Source organism: Eubalaena glacialis, chromosome 2, assembly GCF_028564815.1.
Source record: "Eubalaena glacialis isolate mEubGla1 chromosome 2, mEubGla1.1.hap2.+ XY, whole genome shotgun sequence".
Taxonomy (NCBI): Eukaryota; Metazoa; Chordata; class Mammalia; order Artiodactyla; family Balaenidae; genus Eubalaena; species Eubalaena glacialis.
Genome location: NC_083717.1, coordinates 100,265,644 through 100,291,858, shown reverse-complemented (window position 1 = coordinate 100,291,858; position 26,215 = coordinate 100,265,644). Strand labels below are relative to the sequence as shown.

At 35.9% G+C, this 26,215-nt stretch overlaps 1 protein-coding gene across 1 annotated transcript in view; it reads right to left on the bottom strand.

Annotated features, from left to right (window-relative positions):
• The window catches only part of TRPM7 (transient receptor potential cation channel subfamily M member 7), a 115,279-nt gene that overhangs the window by 80,894 nt on the left and 8,170 nt on the right, over positions 1-26,215 (bottom strand). The window contains exons 2-5 of the mRNA XM_061180320.1: positions 9,040-9,119; positions 4,859-4,897; positions 2,913-3,111; positions 789-1,002 (exon numbers count right to left, since the gene is read on the bottom strand). Of these exons, the coding sequence (XP_061036303.1) occupies positions 789-1,002; positions 2,913-3,111; positions 4,859-4,897; positions 9,040-9,119 (532 nt within the window). The remainder of the gene's footprint in view (positions 1-788; positions 1,003-2,912; positions 3,112-4,858; positions 4,898-9,039; positions 9,120-26,215) is intronic.

Sequence of the window (26,215 nt, the reverse complement as noted above, 5' to 3'; positions counted from 1 at the left end):
TTAAAATTAATTTGCCTTCCATATATCCAACCTGTATATCTGATAGGGAAGACTTAGAATGAAAGATTATAGTACATTAAAAATTAATTTGAAAAGCTATTTCTTACCAGTGTCTAGGCAATGAATTGCCATTCTTCTCTCAATTTACCAGTAGTCACAGAGTGACAAGGACAACACTTTGCTTTACAGTAGGGAGTCAGCAAACTTTCTTACAAAGGACCAAATTGTAAATATTTTAGGCTTTGCAGGGCATACAGTCTTTGTCAGAACCACTCACCTCTGCTTTTGTAGCACAAAAGTATGATACAGAACAATACAAAAACAAATGAGTGTGGCTGCGTTCCAATAAACCTTTATTTACAAAAATAAGGAGTAGGCTGGATTTGGTGCATGGAGCCACAGTTTGCAAACCCCTGCTCTAAAGCATATTATTCTTGGGGATTCCCTGGTGGTCCAGTGGTTAGGACTTGGCACTTTCACGGAGGGGCGGGGGTCCCGGATTCGATCCCTGGTCCGGGAACTAAGATCCCACAAGCCGCACGGCATGGCCAGAAATAAATAAATAAATAAAGTCTTAATTAAAAAAAGTGAATGATAAAGCGTATTATTCTTTTAAAAGAATAAATGAAAACCAAATACTTTTTCAGTTAGCATTTATACTTAGGAACTGTAGATTATTTAACAGAAGAATTGAATATATTTATATTCAGTGTTGACTTTTCAAATATCTAATTGATATTATGAAGAATTTACAAGCACACCAAATAAAATTGGTATAATCACATTACCTGTGTTTACTCCTCCTGTTAAAATCCAGGCTCCGGTTGTAACTGCAGCTTTAATAAGACCCTTTCCAAGCAACTGTTTGATTCGTGGGTGAAGCTCAAATTTCTGCATGCCACCATGTACAGAGATAACAAGTTTGGGTAATTCCATTTGCCATTCTTTAAGCAGAAGTTGTAGAATGACTTCAGGTTTGGTGTCATATGATAGCCTCACATACTAATAAAAAAGATTTTAAAACAATAATTAATAATTGAATATTCATAGGTTTCAAAATGCAACATTATATGACTTAAGAAAAATTTTGTTTGGATCAGATTATTATAAAATAGATTTCATAGGCTACTTGCAATATATTTACACTTCTAGGAATAAGCAATAGCAAACGATTTTAAAGTTGGAAAATCATGCCGTAAGAGCTGTAGAAGCAGTGGCACTGTAATTTTTAAACTAAGATGTAAATTTGTTACTCTTTCTGTTTATATAAACTTAATTACCATTCATCTGATTTACAAATTTATCCACAGTATTCATTGCCTTGTTTAACTATGAGTATGCATTGAGTGAGAAGTGTTAAGGGTAGGTATGATGATGGGAAAAGGGAAAATAAGAGAAGAATGGTGAAAACATGGAGACTTCCACAACTCTTGCAACTATGAGAGGCAAATACTGAATTATCTGTTTGAAAGTTTGATCAATGATCTAATCCATTGATCAGAATTGTGACTGTGCAGTAAATTAACACAGATTTTTTAATACAGATGATTGTTTCCTTCACTGGAAGTAACTGTGGCTTTGACTCACAAATTACTGAAAATAATAAATTTTGCTCAGTATTTCAAGGTGTTCAGATGGAATCACCACTTTAATTTTTGAAAAATCATTCTATAAGAAAATAAGCTATCATATCTGAGGAGTAAGTTCCTCTGGTTTGAAAGATTAAAAAAATGATCTTTCTGGTAAGTGACATCACAAAATTTACTTGCTATGACTACTGTAATTCATTTTCTTTATCTAAAGCACCTATGACTTAGCTCATAAGAAATCTAAAATATTCAGATGTTAGAAGAAAAACATTTTTAATCATCTCTAATAAAGGTTCTTTGCAAAACAACATATTGCCAATTCCTTTACAAATAGAGATCAAACACCAAGGAAAATTATCCCAAAATATCAGAATTATATAAAACTGAGAAGACTCCAGAATCCCTTAAGAATGATTTGTAATGAGATTTGTTCTGTACTAAGTCTTTCTGCATTAGTTCTGTTTAACTCATTATTATACTTGGGTACATTAAGTATTGTTTGGAAAACAATCTAAAGCTAATTTTTTTAAAAAAAAGATTATGTTAGTAATAAAGGAGGAATTCCATTTCCAACAATGATGGACTAGGCTGTTTTTGACTAACTGCCCCTGGGAACTAGAGAAACTAGAAACTAGATAAATAACACCTGTTGTTAAGCTATCAGTGAGCTACCAAAGCAGTGACAACTTGTGGGATCAGGATCCAAGGGAATAGAAAAAATGGAGAGACAGGCCCAGCATTTGGCACTGCTTATCAAATCAAGGCAGGGAGGGAGGCAGGTGGAACAATCTACAGGGTAATATGTTGATATGTCTAAATGAATAATAATTATGATTTGGAGGTTTAAAATACACGAAGAAATAAAATTCATGCCAACAAGAGCACATTAGTCATGAGGGAAAAAAAATGTAGTCACAAGTATTCTAAAGTTTCTTGCATTGTCCAGGAAGTGGTAAAAGTACTAATTTATATTAGTAACAAGTTATAAATGCATTTTATAGTATTTATTACAAGATTAATCTGAAGAATAGAAAAAGAATGTATAAATAAGATGCTATAAAGAAGGAAAGCTTAATAAAAAAATACTTAATCCAAAAGACCAAAAAAAAACAAAGAAAAAGTGAGAGAGTAGACTAAACTAAAAAAAAGGTTCAATTCAACAAGATATAACAATTCTATATTCATATATGTACCTATATAAAGAACTTCAAAATACATAAGGAAATGATTGAAACTAATTTTCTGACACAATATTATTGTCAGGTAATAAACATACATTATTAGGTAATAAGGTAAATGAAGAAACTCAAATACATGACATACCTTAGCTCTGTAGGAATGAGAACCCCCTTGAAAATTTATGACTCCATAAGCATCAGTTGGGCTCTGTTCTGTATGTTTTTCCACAGACCACTCTTCTAATGTCTGATTAAAATGGTCACCCAATTTCACATCTGAGTATTTCATGGCAAGACTTGCAGTAAAACAAGCATGTTGCTTGACCAAGCGACCACAAAAACACCTAAAGGAAAAAAGTAATAAAATTTTAAAAAGACCTTTTAAAAAATTAGTCAATGAAAAACCATACGAAAATAAATGAACTCATAAAGAGTATGAAAATTAATCTTTTTGATTTTAGGATATCAGTAAATTAATACCTTCACCATAGAATTAAAATAGTATAAATACATTAGTATTTGATGATACAGTCTTCTAAATTTAGTTTGGGGCATCTACTTCCTACTGGATGGGCAAAACAGCATTGGAGACTGCAGAAAATAAGTGTTAGTGAACCTGAAGACAGATCAATACAAACGATCTAATTTAATAAATGGGAAAAATTATTTTACTTAAATAAAAATGAAACAGGGCCTCAGTGACTTGTGGAAAATATCAAGCAATCTAATATATGTATAACTGGAGTCCCTGAGGGAAGAGAGATAGAGAATGGGGCAGAAAAGTATTTTAGGAAACAATGGCTGAAAACTTATAAATTTGGTGAAAAATATGAACTTGCAGATATTTATGCAAGAAGTACAAAAAGAACCATTCTTAGGCACATCATAGACCTGCTGCTGAAATCCAGAATTACAGGAAAAAAAAATCCTTAAAATAGCCAGAGGAAAAAAAGACCCATTACACACAGGAGAGCAACTACACTAACGACAGCTGACTTCTCACTAGAAACCAACAGCTAGAAGACAATATAATGGTATCTTCAAAGCACTAGAATGAGAAAACTGTCAACTCAGAATTCCACATTCAGTGAAAATATCCTTTAAAAATGAGAGTAAAATAAATATATTTTCAGATAAACCAAGCTGAGAAAATTCCTCTCCAGTATATCTGCATTATACCAAATGCTAAAGGAAGCTCTTCAGCCTGAGTGGAAAGATACCAGACAGAAAACTTCCCATCTAGAGGAACAAATGAATAGGACTGGAGATGGTAAAACAACTCGATATATCTAAATGAACGTATTCTATGCACTTCTGTTCCTAGCCCACCAACAAGAGACCTTCCCAACTTCCTCTTGTCTTCTTTCATTACAGCTTAAAAGAACAACATTACTCTTTAATTAGTTGCCCAAGTAAGAAATTTAGGTACCATCCTCAAATCTTCCCTTTCTCCATACATCCACCAAATCCTATTGAATTTATCTGATTAATCCCTTCAAATATGCCTACTTCTCCTTCATCACCATAGCCAGTATCTTAATTCAGGCTCTCATTTTTTGCCAGAATTACTCCAAAAGTTTCTATATTTTTCTCCCAAACCAATCTCCTCAAAATACCAACTGCTTTTATTGAGGGGGGAAAAAAAAAAAAACTAAACATGTTAGTTCCCTATATAATATCCTTTTAACATGAAATCAAAACTGTGTGGCATAGTACACAAAGAGCTTAAATGATCTGGCCCTACTTATTTCTCCAGACTCAGATCTCTCCAATATCCATCTTACATTCTACAGCCTGCAGTTTCCTGACAGAACCATAATCTCTTTCACTGCCAGGCCTTCCCACATCCTGTTCTCTCTGCCTAAAATCCCTTTCCCTCAATCTTTACCTGACTAATTCACATTCAGCTTTAGAACTCTGCTCAGATACCTTCACTTGAGTTTCAAGCAGCTTTGCCTGATCCTTCACCTCCGAAGTCTGAGTAAAGTAACCCTTAAACATAACGGCCTGTGAATTTATCCCAATGTATTGATTTTTTTCATACATTAGTTTTATTTTTCAAAATTTGTGCAATGGAGTTATGAAAATTACCTGACAAGTTGTTGACAAATTTGACATCCTGGAAGGCATCTATAAAACAAGGTAAATCTATTACTTAAAGGGAAAAAATTTTTTTAGTTTAAACTATATAAAATCCATAAAAAAGTACAAAACAAAGGAAAATTATGTATTTAGTTTAATTTTTCAGTAGATAGCACAAGTCATTTATACCTTAATTTACATGCTCAAATAAATACTTTTAAAAACTAACATGGTTTTCATATTTTAAATATAATTAGTTGTGACTTAAAACCCAGAAACCATAAGAGAAAAGACTGACAGATTTAACTACATAAAATATACAACATTTTTATGTGGCAAAAATATGTCACTCATAAAGTCTAAAGGTAAACTGAGAAAAAATATTTGCAGACAAAATGTTAGTTTTCCTAATATATAAGAGCTTCATTGAATCAATATAAAATAGGAAAATATATGAACAGATAATTCACAGTAAAAACAAACATATGAAAAGGTATTCGATTAGAAAAAAATTTTTTTAATCCTTTAAGACAATATCTTGGTGAGAATATAGAGGAAAGTATCCTCGTATCTGCTGGGAGGAGTATAAATTGATAAACTCTCTATGGAGGGCAATTTGGCAATACTTATCAAAATGAAAAATGCAGACTCTTTCTCTAAGTATAAAGTACTAAGAGTGAAGGTTAAAAAATATCTACAGCATATGTGTAAAATGATTCATTTATAAGGTTATTCACTACAGAATTTTTTTTCATTCATTCATTCATTCGTTTGTTTATTTATTTATTTATTGTGGTGAAGGAAAGTGCAGCATTTATTGTAAGGTGCCAAACAAGGAGTCAGGGACAGCTAGTGCTGAAAAAACCCAACAGAATTTTTTTTTCTAACACCAAAAAAACAGAATAGCTAAAATGTCCTAAGGGAATACTAAAATTATGATCCAGATATATAATTAAAAAGGATGCAACAATTAAGAACAAAGTGGTTATTGCCAAGATAACAAACACAATGAGATAAACAGTATGTATTTAAAAGGGAAGAGGGAGGAATAAATATACATCTGCTTGGTCAGGCAAAGAGTATATCTATTTCTAAAAGGTATCCCAAGGAATAGGTAACACCAGTTTCCTTTAGGGAGGGGAACTTATAGTTAAGGCACAGTGGTAAAAACGAGGCTTTCACTTATAACTTTTGGTACCTTGTAAATCAATGATTAACCTATACATATTAAATTAATTTAAAAATCCAATTAGTGTAGGAAAAAATGACCAGCTAATGGTGTTTGTAAATTAGGTCTCATATGGATGGCTACAGGCAAGGGTATTTAATAACAGCTTGAGATTTCTTTAACACCTAATGAGGACGTGTATTATTTCTACTGCAAAGTAAAATTAACAAAATTACAAGAAATAAGCTCCTTAATTATAATACAATCTATTTTTTAGTAAAGCAAAACCATAATTTTCTCTCAATGAAAGAACAACACAGTCTTATTTAGAACTGGCAGATCTAAATTCTAATCCAATCTTTATGAATTATTAGCCATGTGACCTGGGAAATGTCACTTATGCTCTCTGGTTAAGAAATGTGATCTTATCTTGTAACAAAACCTATCTTTAATAATTAGTAAGAAATACAAATAAATCATAGAATAATGATTGGAAGAGACATTAAGGTTATCTATTTTAATGATCTAAAAAGACATTTACAGAAATTACCAAAAATTGGGGGAATATTAAAGAATATTAAAAATGTTTTCTCAACAGTAATCAAATAAATGCACATTTAATACATATACTATTTTCTACTCATCACTTTTTCTTGAAGATGATGGATCATATTACTCTAGTCAATATTCAGGCATTCTCATCACTACTGGTGATAATATGTATTCTTTACTCTTTTGGAAAGTTTTTTGGCATTACACATACTAAGCGGGAATAAAACTTTAAACACAAAAAAGTTTTATCCACTAAGATCTCCATTGTGACCTAATTTTAATTTATAATGCTAAAAACTGAAAATAACTCAAACGCCCAAGAGTAGGATAGGTATATGAATTGTGATACATACCCTAACAGAATATTAACTACCGTTCTTATAAAATATCTATACCATGAAAAAATGTAATTACTATAACATTTTGTTAAAAAGCAGATTCAAAGTTTTACGTATAGACTGAATTTAGCAATATTTTAAAACAAAAGCTATGCACTGAGAAAAGATTAAAAATAGGTACAATAAATGTTATTAATAATGACTGTCTTCATGTTTTGAAACTCTGAGTATTGAGCCTACTTTCTTTTTTTTAATGATAGAGTAACTTTTTTAATTAAATAAATAAATAAATAAATTTATTTATTTATTTTTGGCTGCTCTGGGTCTTCGTTGCTGTGCGCGGGTTTTCTCTAGTTGCAGCGAGTGGGGGCTACTCTTCGTTGCAGTGCGTGGGCTTCTCATTGCGGTGGCTTCTCTTGTTGCGGAGCACGGTCTCTAGGCGCACGGGCTTCAGTAGCTGTGGCTCGCAGGCTCTACAGTGCAGGCGCAGCAGTTGGGGCACACGGGCTTAGTTGCTCCGCGGCATGTGGCATCTTCCCGGACCAGGGATCGAACCCGTGTCCCCTGCATTGGCAGGTGGATTCTTAACCACTGTGCCACCAGGGAAGTCCCTGAGCCTACTTTCTGCATCTCAAAAGTTTCCAAAAGTTATCATGCACATTCCTCCTATAATGGAAATCTGTTTAAGTGAGAGATATATTCAAAATAGGTATTTTTTGCTGTTAAATAAAAGACAAATGTTGAATTCAAACAGCAGGTTTATGTAATGTAACAAACAAAAGGTTTAGAAATTCTATTCAACAAATATTTACCGAAAACTCACTATGGACAACAATGGTGACAGGTGCTATAATTTAAAATACATCAGTTAATAAAAGATTACCTACTTGTCTGTATTTTCATAAGGGCCATATAGCAAATGGAAGTAAAAGTTGCAGAGAAGATAACTACATAGAAAACAAGGTTTAATAGGAGACAGGAAAGGTAAGAAAACTAAAAATCCTTGTAAATGCCTTTTTCAATTAATTTTTCCTAAGTGCCTGTGAAAAGAGGTGCTCTGTAGGCCAGAAAATAACTATAGTTTTGATTTACCCTTTTAAGCTTCTTGCTATTTTTAGGTCTCAAGAAAAAGAAAAAAATTAGGAAAAATGTTTCTTCAATAAATACCTCAACAGGTCTTTTTCTTGAATTCTAACTACTGTCCTTTACTTAAAATTTTTCCTATTATCAAAGCCATTTTAAAGACCAAAAGACAATCAGAGATGCCAACAGAATCTCTGGTGATAGGTTTTCCAATAGGTGCTCATTATAGCTATATTTTGGCAAACAAAAACAGCAACTATTAGGTTCATATTGGTTTCTTCAGCATAAACCATAGTGTTGGGTACTCAGTAGATGCCCATTAAACCAATACACAAACATTTTTAAGTTCTCAGTATCAGTGAATCAATTAAAAAAGAGAGCCTTAACTGTCTTTGTAATACACTAGTATGATATGGGGGAGATTAGGGATGGAGCAACACTTTGAAGAAGAGGTTTTATGTTGTGAAATGTCATTAAGAACTCCAGAATACTGATATTTTGCTAATGATAGCTCCTTCTCCTAATCCTAAAAGAATAATTAACAGTAAACACAAAAGTTAACAGTAACTACAAATAATTAATAATCTAAATTTTTAATATATAAATAAATAGCAATATAATTTACATCTAAATTTCTAGAAGAGGGACTTCCTTGGTGGTCCAGTGGTAAAGAATCCGCATTCCAATGCAGCGGACGCGGGTTCAATCCCTGGTCGGGGAACTAAGATCCCACGTGCCGCGGGGCAACTAAGCCCACGCATAACAAGAGAGCCCGCGCACCACAACTACAGAGCCCATGCACCCTGGAGCCCTCGTGCCACAACTAGAGACAAAAATCCCGCACACCACTAAAGAGAAGCCCAAGTGTTGCAACAAAGAGACCGTGCTCCGTAATGAAAGATCCTGCATGCCTCAACGATGATCCCGTGTGCCGCAATTAAGACCCAATGTAGCCAAAAATATAAGGTAGGTAGGTAAATAAATAAATAAATAAATTTACTTATTTATTTATTTCTAGAAGAACCCAGAAGAAAGAGAAGTATGCTTACCTGTGAGGGTCTTTTGAACTTGGTATAATGTATACACATTCCCTCTTGGTCAAAGTGCTTTCTATCCAGGATTTCTGGGACTAAAACAGAAAGTTTAAAAAAGATGGTTTATAAATTAACCAACAAATATTACAAGGAAAAATTTAATGATAAATACATGAAAATAATTCAATTTTTAATTCACTAAATATTTACTATATACAACATGTTTACTGATGACAGCACACCTAAAATATTAGAATCATTCCATTTAAGTCCAGTGAGATTGAGACTACTAAATCAACAGTACTATGCAGATACTGTTGCTTCAAATAACCAGAGAGGAGGGAAATCGAGTTTCAGCCAAAAACCTCAAGAGGGGTTGGTATGATCCTGGGAAGTGGATCATTTTAAGGCCAATTAAAAGTGACTGTTAGATTCAACTAAAAATAAAATAAAATAAAACCTAATAATAGCTATATTCTGTTTCTAAGACAAATACCTAAAGCATAGGGCATGGAATGGCTAATGGTACAGGGATAGAAAGAGATATCAAGCAAATTCTAATCAAAAGAAAGACAATACTAAAAAAAAAAATAGATGCTAAACATCAATAGGGATAGTGCAGGTTATTTATTACATGATTTCAAATATCTGATTCACCAGACTACAACAATCTTAAATATGAATCACCAAATAAAGTAGTCTCAAGATGCATAAAGCAAAAACATCAATACGGAGAATAAGACAAATCTAGGATGACAGTGGAAGATTAACACATTTCCGTCAATTACTGTAAACCTGAAATAATTTCAAATTTAAAAGTTTTTTTTAAATTACTTTTTATACCACCACTTAAGCTTCTGCCTGGATCCCTAGACTCTGTATCCTGCTATTGGTGATTGATTAAAAAGGGATGAGGTGGACTTCCCTGGTGGCTCAGTGGTTAAGAATCCACCTGCCAATGCAGGGGACAGGGGTTCGAGCCCTGGTCTGGGAAGATCCCACATGCTGCGGAGCACATAAGCCCGTGCACCACAACTACTGAGCCTGCACTCTAGAGCCTGCATGCCACAACTACTGAAGCCCACGCACCTAGAGCCCATGTTCTGCAACAAGAGAAGCCACCGCAATGAGAAGCCCATGCACAGCAACAGAGTAGCCCCCGCTCACTGCAACTAGAGAAAGCCTGCACGCAGCAATGAAGACCCAAGGCAGCCAAAAATAAAATAAAATAAAATAAAATAAATAAATTTATTTTTTAAAAAAAGGGATGAGGCATCACATACTGAGATAGGTGAAACTCCATAAATTCGGACTGAGTAGATTGAAGATCTTGAGCTTCATCCTCCACATAATATATATATTAGACATATAGATAAATATTAGATATCTAATATATCTATAGATATTAGATATATATTAAATATAGATATTAGCACGCTCTCTCTCTCTCAAAATCTCTCCCCCCCATCCCCCTCTTTCCTACCAGTACAGTACAAAAAGGAAGAGCCTGTATTCCAAAAAGAAACCTCTAGGGAATTCCCTGGGGGTCCATTGGTTAGGATTCTGTGCTTCCACTGCAGGGGGCATGGGTTCGATCCCTGGTTGGGGAACTAAGATCCTGCAAGCCACCACCTTCTTTTTCTAACTAAAGTCTGGTAGTATTCCTTTGAAGAATCTGCTTCCCTACATACCCCTCGGGGGGGGGGGGAAAGGAATCTCTCCAGCTTTACTGTACTAGGAATACACCTAGCAAACCCAACCCTGATTCAATCCAATTCCCCACCTATTCCATAACTGCCTATATTAATATGACTACAGAAAAAAACAAACAAAACAACACCCTCTGGTTTCACTTTAAAACCATGACCACAAACCTCAAATGTCCCTTAATGATGCCCAACAGTCACACCATATTTCCCTGGTCCATTTTCTCATTCTTCTGTATGATTTCACACCATCTCCTCCTCTCCTCAAACCTCCAACCCTCCTTCACCATTCTTACTCTCAACTGATGACCTACTTCCCATTTCACTCAGAAAATTGAGCAGCAAGAAGAGAACTTCTACAAATTTCTACCACATCTGTTCACCAATGAGTATCTATACCCACACATTCTGCCTTCCTTCCTGTGACTGACTGTGTTCCTATTTAAGTCTAATCACTCCTCTTGTGCTCTAGACCCCATATCCTTACTAACTCTCCACCAGTTCTCCCTGATTTTTTCCCCCTTCTTTATTAACGTATTCCTATCAGCACGCAACATGCTATTATTCTGCCCATTTTAAACACAACAAACTTTGCATGACTCCACTTGCTCCTCAAGCTAACACATAATGTTTCTCCTTCCATCTACAGTAAAGATCATTGGAAAAAGTGTTTCCCTCTTTTCTTCTCCTCCTACACTTTCTAAAACCCACTCCAGTCAGACTTTCAAGGCAAGCACTCTCCTGAAATAAGTTTCAGCAAGATCACCAATGATTTTCTCTAAATCCAAAGGTCAACTTTCAGGACTCACCTTCATTGATATATCAGCAGCATTTAACAAAATCAATCATTCTCATCTTCTTAAAACATTTCCATCAGTTAGTTTGATTTTCTTCCCTTCACTGGCCACTCCATTTATATCCTTGCTGACTTCTCCTCTTCTTCTCAATCTTTAGACTTCTTTTTTCCAATTATATTCACTCAGACTTTGGACTTCTTTTTTCCGGTTATATTCACTCAGACTTTGGACTTTTTTCCAGTTATATTCACTCTTTAAGTGCTCACATCCACTTTGCCATCAATACACTGGATGACTCTCTAATTTGTATTTCCATGTCAGATTTTTCCCTGAACTCCATGCTCACATATCCAACTGCCTACTTAACAGTTTCATTTTGATGTCTAACAGGCATCTCAAACGTAACATGGCCAAAACTGAGCTCATCTTTCACCCAAACACTATTTCTCATAAAGTCTTCCCCAGCTCAGTAAATGGTAACTCTATTCTTTCAGCTGTATTCTTTCTTTTCTTCTAAAAGCAAAAATCTTTCTTTTTTTTGGCTGCGTGGCATGCAGGATCTTAGTTCCCCAACCAGGGATTGAACCTGTGCCCCCTGCAGTGGAAGTGTGGAGTCTTAACCACTGGACCGCCAGGGAAGTCCCTTAAGGCAAAAATTTTAATGTCATCCTTGATTTCCTCTTTTTATGTACTTCATATATAATCCCATGGCAAAACCTGTCAGCTTGCCTTCAAAACACATCCAATATCCAACCACTTCTCACACCTCCACTGCTACTATTCTGGCCCAAGCCATCATCACCTCTTGCCTGGGTTACTGCAGAAACCACTCATGCCACCCTTGCCAAAAGAAATAAAATAATCTTTTAAAAAATTTTTTATTTTATTTATTTATTTTTGGCCATGCCACACAGCATGTGGGATCTTAGTTCCCCGACCAGGGATCGAACCCATGGCCCCTGCAATGGAAGTGCAGTCTTAACCACTGGACCACCAGGTAAGTCCCTAAAGTAATCCTTTTAAAATATGTCATTATGTCACTTCTCTGCTCAAAACTCTTCAATATTTTCACATTTTACTCAAAGAAGTTTTATAAAAGCCAAAGTCCTTACAATAATCTTTAAGGTCCTAGTGCTCTGCATCTCTGCATCCTGCCTCATTACTTTCATTCTATCACCTCCTTCAAGTCTTTGAGCAAATGTCACCTTCTCAATGAGACTTACACTATTTAGGAATGCAATCTCCGTCACCCCCTACTCCCTTATGCACCAGTAGAGCAATGGAACCATCCCTAGGATCACATTTAGAGCATTCTCCTGAGAACCAAAAGATCTGGCCATGTCAATTAGACTGCTGGTATATTATTGCTATCCTGGCCCCTTCTCCCACTCCACAACCATAGTACACTGAAGGTAGGCAGAGCATCTGGACCTGAAGACATTTATCCATGTGACTTCTGCTTGTAACTTGAAAAAAATATCATTTGGTAGGCTTCTCTGACACATGATAACGTGAGGTTGAATTTCTACCAAAACCAACTTAACCTACTGCTTTAAACTCATGAAATTTTCACTATGCTCCTATTATTAAAAATGCAGGGTTTACGGGTAGCACTAAAATTATACTGTGATTTATCATTTAAAGGGTTGCTTCTCTCTTCTAGAAAAAATTGGAACTGGTTTGGGAGGGATAAAACAGATTAGTGGTTGTACTTGCTGCTATATTTTTACTGGTTGTTAAAGCAAGACAAAGATTTGTTTGGAATTTCTCCCTGTGAGCTTATTTGCAAACAAATGGCAATGACCGCAGCTCAGTCCCATGCTATGGTAATGAAGTCCACCAAAATCAGATTCTAGAACTAGACATTTAACATATGCAAATAACCTACTAAAATAATGGCAATATACATGCATGAGAAGCACTCAGATTACTCCGGTATGAATTATATATGTTTTTAACTAAATCATTTGCAGTTCATGAGCATACGCCTAAAGCCTACAATATGAATGAAAGATGGGCAAAAAGTGAACACAACATAAGCAAATTTATTAATTAACAGTGGACCTTTCTAAGGAGTTCTGTCAAAAGACAACTACTTGACAAAAGAAGAAAACGTCTCAGGGAGAACTTGGAAATATATGGGCATAGATAAATGCTATGAAATGCAATCTTGTACAATTCACATCTTTTTTTTTTTTTTTTAACCTCGTCTTTTTCTTCATAGGAAAACTAGGAAGAATACAGTAGACTTAAACAACACTGTCAGTCAATTTTACCTGATGGAACTTATAAAATACTCCACCCAAAATAGCATATACTGATTTAGGACTTATTTGCAAATAAGATAAAGGACTCAGAAAACTCAACATTAAAAAAAAAATCCAATTCACAAATGGGCAAAAGACATGGAGAGACATTTCACCAAAGAGAATATGCTTATTTTACCAAATAAGCATAAGAAAAGGTGCTCAACTTCACTGGTTATTAGGGAAATGCAAATTTAAAACTACAATGCAATACCACTTCACAACCACTAGAAGGGCTTTAATCAAAGGCTGACAATACCAAGTGTTGGCACAGATGTATAAACTGGAAGCTCATACTTTACTAGTCAGAATGCAGAATGGTATAAATACTTACAAAGGAAAAGTTTGGTTGTTTATTGAAATGTTAAACATAAACTTACATATGACTCCAAGATTCCATTCCTAACTATCTTCCCCCAAAAAATAAAAACATGTCCACACAAAGACTTGTATTTGAATGTTCTAGAAACATTATTCATAATAACCAACAAAGTGATATATCCATACAATGATATATACTACTTAGCAATAAAGAGGGACAAACTAAAGATAACATGCAACACTGCTGGACCTCAAAAACATTATGGTAATGGGAAAAGCCAGATATAAGATATTATGATTTCATTTACATGAAATTTCTAAAAAGGCAAAACCATAGCAACAGTAAGTTTAGTAATTGCCTGGGGCTGAGAGTGAGAGCAGGGATAAACTGCAAACAAGTACAAGGGAACTTTGTGAGGTGTCTAAAACTGGATTGTGGTGGTTATAAAACTAAGTTAATTTATTAAAAACCATCAAATGGGGAACTCCCTGGCAGTCCACTGGTTAGGACTCCGTGCTTTCACTGCCGAGAGCCTGGGTTCAATCCCTGGTTGGGGAACTAAGATTCCACGAGTTGCACAGCGTGGCCAAAAACAAACAAACAAAACAAAAAAACCCCATCAAATGTGTATACTTACAAATGGCAAATTTTATAGTATGTGCATTATTCCACAACAAAGCTGTTTAAAAGGCAGGGGAGAGTTACAAGTCATGTAAAACAGAATGAGAAGATCAAACATAAATTTAATCAGAGTTCCAGAAAGAGAAAAGACAAAGTATGGGCAGAGACTTAGACATGAAAGTTACAAGACTGTACAAAATCACACAGCTAGTAGTTTACCCTGACTCCAAAGCCTCTACTAGCTTTTTTTTTGTAGCTTTTTAAGAGAAATTTAAGGTAAGCATTTCAAAATCATTTGATGATATGCTTTAAATAAGCACCTTTCTTACATCTTTTTTGAAACCAATGAGTAGAAATACATTAATTGCTTTCAAAAGTGGAATTCCTATGTAATCATTATGTATATAATTTTCTGAACATGGATTAAAATAAAAAGAACAGAGAGCTAACATACCTCTCCTAAAAGGTACTGTTAATTGCTAACTACTGCTAACCAGTATTAGCTTTTCCCCTTTTCTTTCTCCAATTCCACTCCTCAGCAACAGTCTACCTGAAGCAACTCTAATTATAGCTATTCAAACCCAAGTGGCGATAGGGATGGAAGAATTATATCAATAGATTTCAAAATGACTGTTCTACAGCAACGAACTAATGCCCCAGTTAAGTCTAAATGCTGGCTTGCAAAACTTTGGATAGTTATTAATTGAAATACTCATAAAAGTGAATCACAGGTATATATACTTTTCATACCTTATGCCTTCCTATTAAATGTAAATATAAATATTTTCATTGACATTTTAATTTACATACGGAAGAAAAATGAATCCCAAGTAGCATTTAACATAAGGAATCATCAAAGCTCTCTTCAGGAAAATTAATCAGGGAGATAAGTAAAAGTAAGCTAGAGCCACCAGTCTTTTGGGGAGGGGCGATGGGAGCCTGGACTAGTAAAGGAATGGATACAACAGATTATTTCCAAATCATTTATAGTTTAACACGATGCCTTACAAAAAAATAAACACTACAGATCAATTATTAATATAGTCCTGGTTTCTCATCCTTTCTTCAAATTCACCTCTGCAATTATCTTTCCAACAACAAACGACTCATCAGCGCCCAAAGGAACACCTTTCCCCTTAAACTGATGCTTCCTTCAATTTCCCCGCTTCTTAGAGAAGTATGGCTATACTCTAAATGGGCAATCAGTAAATTTTTTCTATTAAGAGCCAGATGATAAATATTTTAGGCTTTTTGAAACAAATACTGTCTCCATCACATATTCTTTGTTTTGTTTTTTAACCACTAAAAAATATAAGAACCATTCTTAGCTCAACGCCATACAGAACAGGCCTTGGCCAGATTTGGCATACATGACCTAGTTTGCCAACTCATGCTCTAAATCACACAAAAGCTTCCCACAAAAAATCTCACCATTCCACTGAATCAATTCAATCTAACAAGTATGTGCCAAGCCCTTCAGATTCTTCCCCTACACTGTTTCTTGGATATTACTAATGTCCCTTCTACCAGCCCTACAATCCCAAAAGATCCTTGTATTAAGAATTGCTTCCTAGAGGAGGAACCAAGATGGCGGAGTAGAAGGACATGCTCTCACTCCCTCTTGCGAGAACATCAAAATCACAACTAGCTGCTGGACAATCATCAACAGGAAGACACTGGAACGCACCAAAAAAGATACCCCACATCCAAAGACAAAGGAGAAGCCACAATAAGACGGTAGGAGGGATGCAATCACAGTAAAATCAAATCCCATAACTGGTGGGTGGGTGACTCACAGACTGGTGAACACTTATACCACAGAAGTCCACCCACTGGACTGAAGGTTCTGAGCCCCACGTCAGGCTTCCCAACCTGGGGGTCCGGCAACGGGAGGAAGAAATCCTAGAGAATCAGACTTTGAAGCCTAGGGGGAATTGATTGTAGGACTTTGACAGGACTGGGGGAAACAGAGACCCCACTCTTGGAGGGCACACACAAAGTAGTGGGTGCATCGGGACCCAGGGGAAGGAGCAGTGACCCTGGGGGAGACTGAACCAGACCTACCTGCTAGTATTGGAGGGTCTCCTGCAGAGGCAGGCGTGGCTCTGTTTCACCATGGGGAAAAGGACACTGGCAGCAGAAGTTCTGGGAAGTACTCCTTGGCATGAGCCCTCCCAGAGTCTGTCATCAGCCCCACCAAAGAGCCCAAGTAGGCTCCAAGGTTGGGTTGCCTCAGGCCAAACAACCAACAGGGAGGGAACCCAGCCCCACCCATCAACAGTCAAGTGGATTAAAGTTTTACTGAGCTCTGCCCACCAGAGCAACAGTCAGCTCTACCCATCACCAGTCCCTTCCATCAAGCCTCTTAGATAGCTTCATCCACCAGAGGGCAGACAGCAGAAGCAAGAAGAACTACAATCCTGCAGCCTGTGGAACAAAAACCACATTCACAGAAAGATAGACAAGATGAAAAAGCAGAGGGCTATGTACCAGATGAAGGAACAAAACCCCAGAAAAACAACTAAATGAAGTGGAGATAGGCAACCTTCCAGAAAAAGAATTCAGAAGAATGATAGTGAAGATGATCCAGGACCTCGGAAAAAGAATGGAGGCAAAGATCGAGAAGATGCAAGAAATATTTAACAAAGATCTAGAAGAATTAAAGAACGAACAAACAGAGATGACCAATACAATAACTGAAATGAAAACTACACTAGAAGGAATCAATAGCAGAATAACTGAGACAGAAGAACAGATAAGTGACCTGGAAGACAGAATGATGGAATTCACTGCTGCGGAACAGACTAAAGAAAAACAAAGAAAAGAAATGAAGACAGCCTAAGAGACCTCTGGGACAACATTAAATGCAACAGCATTCACATTATAGGGGTCCCAGAAGGAGAAGAGAGAGAGAAAGGACCTGAGGAAATATTTGAAGAGATTATAGTCAAAAACATCCCTAACATGGGAAAGGAAATATCCAACCAAGTCCAGGAAGTGCAGCGAGTCCCATACAGGATAAACCCAAGGAGAAGCACGCCGAGACACATAGTAATCAAATTAGCAAAAATTAAAGACAAAGAAAAAATATTGAAAGCAGCAAGGGAAAAATGACAAATAACATACAAGGAAACTCCCATAAGGTTAACAGCTGATTTCTCAGCAGAAAATCTACAAGCCAGAAGGGAGTGGCATGATATACTTAAAGTGATGAAAGGGAAGAACCGACAACCAAGATTACTCTACCCAGCAAGGATCTCATTCAGATTCGATGGAGAAATCAAAAGCTTTCCAGACAAGCAAAAGCTAAGAGAATTCAGCACCACCAAACCAGCTCTACAACAAATGCTAAAGGAACTTCTCTAAGTGGGAAACACAAGAGAAGAAAAGGACCTACAAAAACAAACCCAAAACAATTAAGAAAATGGTCATAGGAACAGACATATCGATAATTACCTTAAACGTGAATGGATTAAATGCTCCAACCATGCTCCAACCAAAAGACACAGGCTTGCTGAATGGATACAAAAATAACCCATCTATATGCTGTCTACAAGAGACCCACTTCAAACCTAAGGACACATACAGACTGAAAGTGAGGGGATGCAAAAAGATATTCCATGCAAATGGAAATCAAAAGTAAGCTGCAGTAGCTACACTCATATCTGATAAAATAGACTTTAAAATAAAGAATGTTACAAGAGACAAGGAAGGACACTACATAATGACCAAAGGATCAATCCAAGAAGAAAATGTAACAATTATAAATATATATGCACCCAACATAGAAGTACCTCAATACATAAGGCAACTGCTAACAGCTATAAAAGAGGAAATCGACAGTAACACACTAATAGTGGGGGACTTTAACACCTCACTTACACCAATGGACAGATCATCCAAAATGAAAATAAATAAGGAAGCAGAAACTTTAAATGACACAATAGACCACATAGATTTAATTGATATTTATAGGACATTCCATCCAAACACAGCAGATTACACTTTCTTCTCAAGTGTGCATGGAACATTCTCCAGGATAGATCACATCTTGGGTCACAAATCAAGCCTCAGTAAGTTTAAGAAAATTGAAATCATATCAAGCATCTTTTCTGACCACAACGCTATGAGAGATTAGAAATGAATTACAGGGAAAAAGACATAAAAAACACAAACACATGGAGGCTAAACAATACGTTACTAAATAACCAAGCGATCACTGAAGAAATCAAAGAGGAAATCAAAAAATACCTAGAGACAAATGACAATGAAAACACGACAATCCAAAACCTATGGGATGCAGCAAAAGCAGTTCTAAGAGGGAAGTTTATAGCTATACAAGCCTACCTCAAGAAACAAGAAAAATCTCAAGTAAACAATCTAACCTTACACATAAAGGAACTAGAGAAAGAAGAACAAACAAAACCCAAAGTTAGCAGAAGGAAAGAAATCATAAAGATCAGAGCAGAAAAAAATGAAATAGAAACAAAGAAAACAATAGCAAAGATCAATAAAACTAAAAGTTGGTTCTTTGAGAAGATAAACAAAATTGATAAACCATTAGCCAGACTCATCAAGAAAAAGAGGGAGAGGACTCAAATCAATAAAATTAGAAATGAAAACGGAGAAGTTACGACAGACACTGCAGAAATACAAAGCATCCTAAGAGACTACTACAAGCAACTCTATGCCAATAACATGGACAACCTGGAAGAAATGGACAAATTCTTAGAAAGGTATAACCTTCCAAGACTGAACGAGGAAGAAACAGAAAATATGAACAGACCAACCGCAAGTAATGAAATTGAAACTGTGATTAAAAATCTTCCAACAAACAAAAGTCCAGGACCAGATGGCTTCACAGGTGAATTCTATCAAACATTTAGAGAAGAGCTAACACCCATCCTTCTCAAACTCTTCCAAAAAACTGCAGAGGAAGGAACACTCCCAAACTGATGCCAAAACCAGACAAAGATACTACAAAAAAAGAAAATTACAGACCTATATAACTGATGAACATAGATGCAAAAATCCTCAACAAAATACTAGCAAACAGAATCCAACAACACATTAAAAGGATCATACACCATGATCAAGTGGGATTTATCCCAGGGATGCAAGGATTCTTCAATATACGCAAATCAATCAAGGTGATAAACCATATTAACAAATTGAAGAATAAAAACCATATGATCATCTCAGTAGATGCAGAAAAAGCTTTTGACAAAATTCAACACCCATTTATGATAAAAACTCTCCAGAAAGTGGGCATAGAGGGAACCTACCTCAACATAATAAAGGCCATATATGACAAACCCACAGCAAACATCATTCTCAATGGTGAAAAACTAAAAGCATTTCCTCTAAGATCAGGAAAAAGACAAGGATGTCCACTTGCACCACTATTATTCAACATAGTTTTGGAAGTCCTAGCCATGGCAATCAGAGAAGAAAAAGAAATAAAAGGAATACAAACTGGAAAAGAAAAAGTAAAACTGCCACTGTTTGCAGATAACATCATACTATACATAGAGAATCCTAAAAATGCCACCAGAAAACTACTAGAGCTAATCAATGAATTTGGTAGAGTTGCAGGATACAAAATTAATGCACAGAAATCTCTTGCATTCCTGTACACTAATGATGATAAATCTGAAAGAGAAATTATGGAAACACTCCCATTTACCACTGCAACAAAAAAAATAAAATACCTAGGAATAAACCTACCTAGGGAGACAAAAGAACTGTATGCAGAAAACTATAAGGCACTGATGAAAGAAATTAAAGATGATACCAACAGATGGAGAGATATACCATGTTCTTGGATTGGAAGGATCAATATTGTGAAAATGACTATACTACCCAAAGCAATCTACAGAGTCAACGCAATCCCTATCAAATTACCAATGGCATTTTTTACAGAACTAGAAAAAAAAATCTTCAAATTTGTATGGAGACACAAAAGACCCCGAATAGCCAAAGCAGTCTTGAGGGGAAAAAACGGAGCTGGAGGAATCAGACTTCCTGACTTCAGACTACACTACAAAGCTACAGTAATCAAGACAATATGGTACTGGCACAAAAACAGAAACATAAATCAATGGAACAAGATAGAAAGCCCAGAGATAAACCTACACACTTATTGTCAACTAATCTATGACAAAGTAGGCAAGAATATACAATGGAGAAAAGACAGTCTCTTCAATAAGTGGTGCTGGGAAAACTGGACAGCTACATGTAAAAGAATGAAATTAGAACACTCCCTAACACCATACACAAAAATAAACTCAAAATGGATTCAAGACCTAAATGTAAGACCGGACACTATAAAACTCCTAGAGGAAAACACAGGAAGAACACTCTTAGACATAAATCACAGCAAGATCTTTTTTGATCCACCTCCTAGAGTAATGGAAATAAAAACAAAAATAAACAAATGGGACCTAATGAAACGTGAAAGCTTTTGCACAGCAGAGGAAACCAGAAACAAGACGAAAAGACAACCCTCAGAATGGGAGAAAATATTCGCAAATGAATCAACAGACAATGGATTACTCTCCAAAATATATAAACAGCTCAGGCAGCTCAATATTAAAGAAACAAACAACCCAATCCAAAAATGGGCAGAAGACCTAAATAGACATGTCTCCAAAGAAGACATACAGATGGCCAAGAAGCACATGAAAAGCTGCTCATCATCACTAATTAGAGAAATGCAAATCAAAACTACAATGAGGGGCTTCCGTGGTGGCGCAGTGGTTGAGAACCTGCCTGCTAATGCAGGGGACACGGGTTCGAGCCCTGGTCTGGGAAGATCCCACATACCGCAGAGCAACTGGGCCCGTGAGCCACAACTACTGAGCCTGCACGTCTGGAGCCTGTGCTCCGCAACAAGAGGCCGCGATAGTGAGAGGCCCGTGCACCGCGATGAAGAGTGGCCCCCCGCTTGCCACAACTAGAGAAAGCCCTCACACAGAAATGAAGACCCAACACAGCCAAAAATAAATAAATAAATAAATAAATAAAAACAGAGCAACCACAGGGGATACGAGGAGAAAATAAAAGATAAAAACACACTAATATTATGATACTTTAATACTTCAGTAAGGCTCTAGTACATGAAATACCAAATCAATAATGTAGATCATATGGATACATAGCAAAATTTACACTTTATAATAAAGAATACAACTTAAAAAAAAAAAAAAAACTACAATGAGGTATCACCTCACACCAGTTAGAATGGGCATCATCAGAAAATCTACAAACAACAAATGCTGGAGAGGGTGTGGAGAAAAGGGAACCCTCTTGCACTGTTGGTGGGAATGTAAACTGATACAGCCACTATGGAGAACAGTATTGAGGTTCCTTAAAAAACCAAAAATAGAATTACCATATGATCCAGCAATCCCACTACTGGGCATATACCCAGAGAAAACCATAATTCAAAAAGACACATGCACCCCAATGTTCACTGCAGCACTATTTACAATAGCCAGGTCATGGAAGCAACCTAAATGCCCATCGATAGACAAATGGATAAAGAAGTTGTGGTACATATATACAATGGAATATTACTCAGCCCTAAAAAGGAACGAAATTGAGTCATTTGTTGAGACGTGGATGGATCTAGAGACTGTCATACAGAGTGAAGTAAGTCAGAAGGAGAAAAACGAATATCGTATATTAACGCATGTATGTGGAACCTAGAATAATGGTACAGATGAACCAGTTTGCAGGGCAGAAGTTGAGACACAGATGTAGAGAACAAACATATGGACACCAAGGGAGGAAAACCGCAGTGGGGTGGGGATGGTGGTGTGCTGAATTGGGCGATTGGGATTGACATGTATACACTGATGTGTATAAAATTGATGACTAATAAGAACCTGCAGTGTGAAAAAACAAACAAAAAAAACAACTAATACTAAACTCTCTTTGGATTATTTGTATGGAAATATGTTAATATTAATGTTTCAGACATTACATGAAATTTCTAAAAATCTTGTATGTTCTGGTATAATGTTATAAATCATAATTCTAGTTATTACTTTAAAATGTATATCTCAGAAATAACTAAATTTCCTTGTCAATTGCATTACTATGAACTTTCATCAAATCTTTAACCGTGGTCATTTTTCAGTCTTTTGTCATTTACAGACAGTTCTGGGTGTACTCTGATGCTTTTGCAAAAATGTTCCTATAAAAGGGTTTCATCTTCAAGGAATTCATGGAAAAGACTCTGAGAAGTACAGGTTTCTGGTAAATGACTATACTGCTGAACTGAATGAATAAGCATTTTCAGAACTCTAACGGAAAACTGATGAATTCATAAAAGTGCTAACAAAAGATCAAATAAAAAAAATATTAATTACATGGGACTGAGTGAACTGATGAGGATGATTATAACTTTTGTGACTTTCTGTTTGAATAAAAAAAAAAAAAATCCCAAAAGGACTGAGAGGCAAAAAATACACAAATCAATTTTTACTGCAAAGTAAAGAAGCTGTTACAGTGGAGGATTACTGGATTGAATGTCAATATTATGACACAGTATGAGTGTGTTTCGTGTTTGGTAATTGCAATCATTGTTGCTTTTCTTATGGTCAAAAATAAATAAATAAATAAATAAAAATAAAAATATTTTTAAAGAAAAAAAAAGTTGCTTTCTAATGAGGTGAAAAAAGAGGTGGGGTTAAAGAGTTTTAGATGTACATTAACAAAGTTATTTTTCCTGCAGGTTTCCTATACCTGATAGTCACATATCCCAGCTGATAATTGCAAATCCTTCCCAATGATTAGTTTCTGCAATTTTTGAAATTCTGAGTTTCTGCTCCGCCATCAGGTATCCAATCAAATGTACCCTGGATTATAAATATATATATTTATATTCCTGATTTTATACTTCTTTTGCTAGACTGCATTACTGAATTTTACCAAAAGGTGGCACACTACAAACACAAATCTGAAAATTCCTAAACTTAAATGTTCTAGGTAAAGTAAAAACTAACTATATCCACAAAACGTTAGCAAAAGAGGGAAACTTAGGGATCACTTAGTGATCTTCAGTGGTTAAACAGAACAGATTCTGGAGTCAGATTAACCTGTTAGAATTCTAGCTTTGTTGTTTATACAGTCAGTGCAACCTTAAGCAAGTTTCTGAACTTGTATCCTCACCTATAATATAAAAAAATAACAGTACCTAACTCACAATGTTGCTTTGAAGACTATGATCCGTGTTTTAGCAAAATGCCGCACACAGAGTCATATTTCAACAATTCTTCAAAATTCAGTTATAAATTCTTCCTATCTGTCTCATAGCAATAAGGGGCACATATGCTATAAATAAACCTTCTAACCACATACTACTCTTCAAACAAGTCAGTAATAGCACATCCTTCTTGCCTATATGCTGATAGCAAAAACTGGGGGAAAAAAAGATTGCTTTAAAAATTCTACTTCAAGGTAACGTGAAAATCAATCTGTTTTTACAACTAAATACACTCTATGGTTCTATATATTAATATTAGAAAGGAGCTTCCACCTATGGAGGTTCTACTGGATTAACCCTCCCACAGATAACCATAAACTCTGGACAAAATAAAAATTAAAAAAAAAAAAAACAACTACTTAACGGCACTGGAGAGGCAACCAAAAGCAAGCAGAAATCAGATGAAGTCTGTACTTAGGGTAAAGGAACAGCACTGAGTGAGTTTCTCATTTTTTGCCTAAGACAGGCCCCACTCCACACCTACTAAGTAGCTAAAACTCCAATAGAAATCCCACAGTCTTACTCGCTTGAAGAACCAGAATAGCAACTTCAAGGTGACAACAGCAGCTGGAAAGTGATGGGAAAAGTGACTCTGCAAAGGACAGAGTCACAGAAAGGGAACCTTAAATGCTGCACATTAACTCTGCTCAAATCTAGCTGACCCATGAAGTAGGTATACATGGGGCAGATTTCAAGCATGTCAGTTAAGAATAAAATAACTGAACAGATATTTTTGCTGCCCACTGAAGGAGACACAATTTGGAATTTGAGTACAGTCAAGTTAATCAACTACTATCCTAGTCTTCTTTGACTGCTGTTAACACATACTGGAAGACTTAACTTTGGTTTCAACAACCAAAATTCATTTTCTCAGTTCTAGAGACTGGAATCCAAGATCAAGGTGCTAGTAAGGTCTGTGTCTGGAGAGAGCCCCCTCTTTGGGTTGCAGACAGCTGTCTTTTCACTGTGTCGAGGAGAGGGAGCAAGCTCTCTGGTCTCTTCATATAAGGACCCTACCTTCATGACCTCATCTAACTCTAATTACCTCCACAAAGCACCATCTTTAAATACCATCAACACTGAATTCTGGGAAGACACATTCAGTCCATAACAACTACTTTAAAAAACAAAATCAGTAGTCTTCAGAGGACTATAACAGAACCCAGAGTCTCTCCAAGGTAACATTCACAACACCTATGATAACAATCCAAAATTACTAGATATAAGAAGAAACAGGAAAATGTGACCCATACTCAAGAGAAAAGGCAATCAAATTAAAAGGAAGTTTGCCTACTAATAAAATGCAGTAGCTTAAAAAGTTAAATGACACTACAGATGTAGAAATTTTGAGTTACAGGATAATTTTGTACATAGATCAACATGCCTGCCAGCAACAGCACAATGACAAAGAAAAATTAAGGTTAGCCTGAAGCAAAATGTTGAAAACAGCTGGCACTCTTTGACTTCCTCTGTCAGAGTCCAATTTATTTGATCTCCTGGCACTCCTACAGGCCCTTACGCTAGAGTTCTGCTCTTCTGCTTAATTGGCTGCCAACCACTTAACTAATTAATAATTAGATATTACTGATAATTCAAATGTGAACCCTCTGAACAGGTTTTAAAGACACTGTTGAAAAGCTTCTGTGGAATGATAAACAGTTGGGAAAGTTTTATATATTAAAAAATAAACAGAATCAGATTCAGACCATGACTATGTTTGTAAAGAGTCCAACTACTACAACCCATCTTATTTTCTGTTGGTTTTGCTGTCCTGCTGACCTCGTGGAGATTGCTACCCTGACTGCTTACCAGCCCAATACTGCCCTCAATTTAAGGGATAGAAAATGTTTGATAAAGATAAGTATGAGCAGTTGCCATCATGCCATACTATGGAGCCCAAGATATTGAATAACTGAAGACTAGACATTGAGTCTAAAAAGTGACCAACCTCAATTTAGCTGAAACAGCAGTAATTTTTTCCTCAGGTATTCTAGATAAAGTCTCACCCAGAATAATTCATTTTTACCATAAAGAATTATTATTAAAATGAAAAGGGATCAAAATTCATCATTTTAGGCGAAAAAAAGATAAGTATGTTGGCAAAAAAAAAAAAAAAATTAAATTTCTTACACTAACTCAAGAAACTTTACCAGACTCCTAAGATTGCT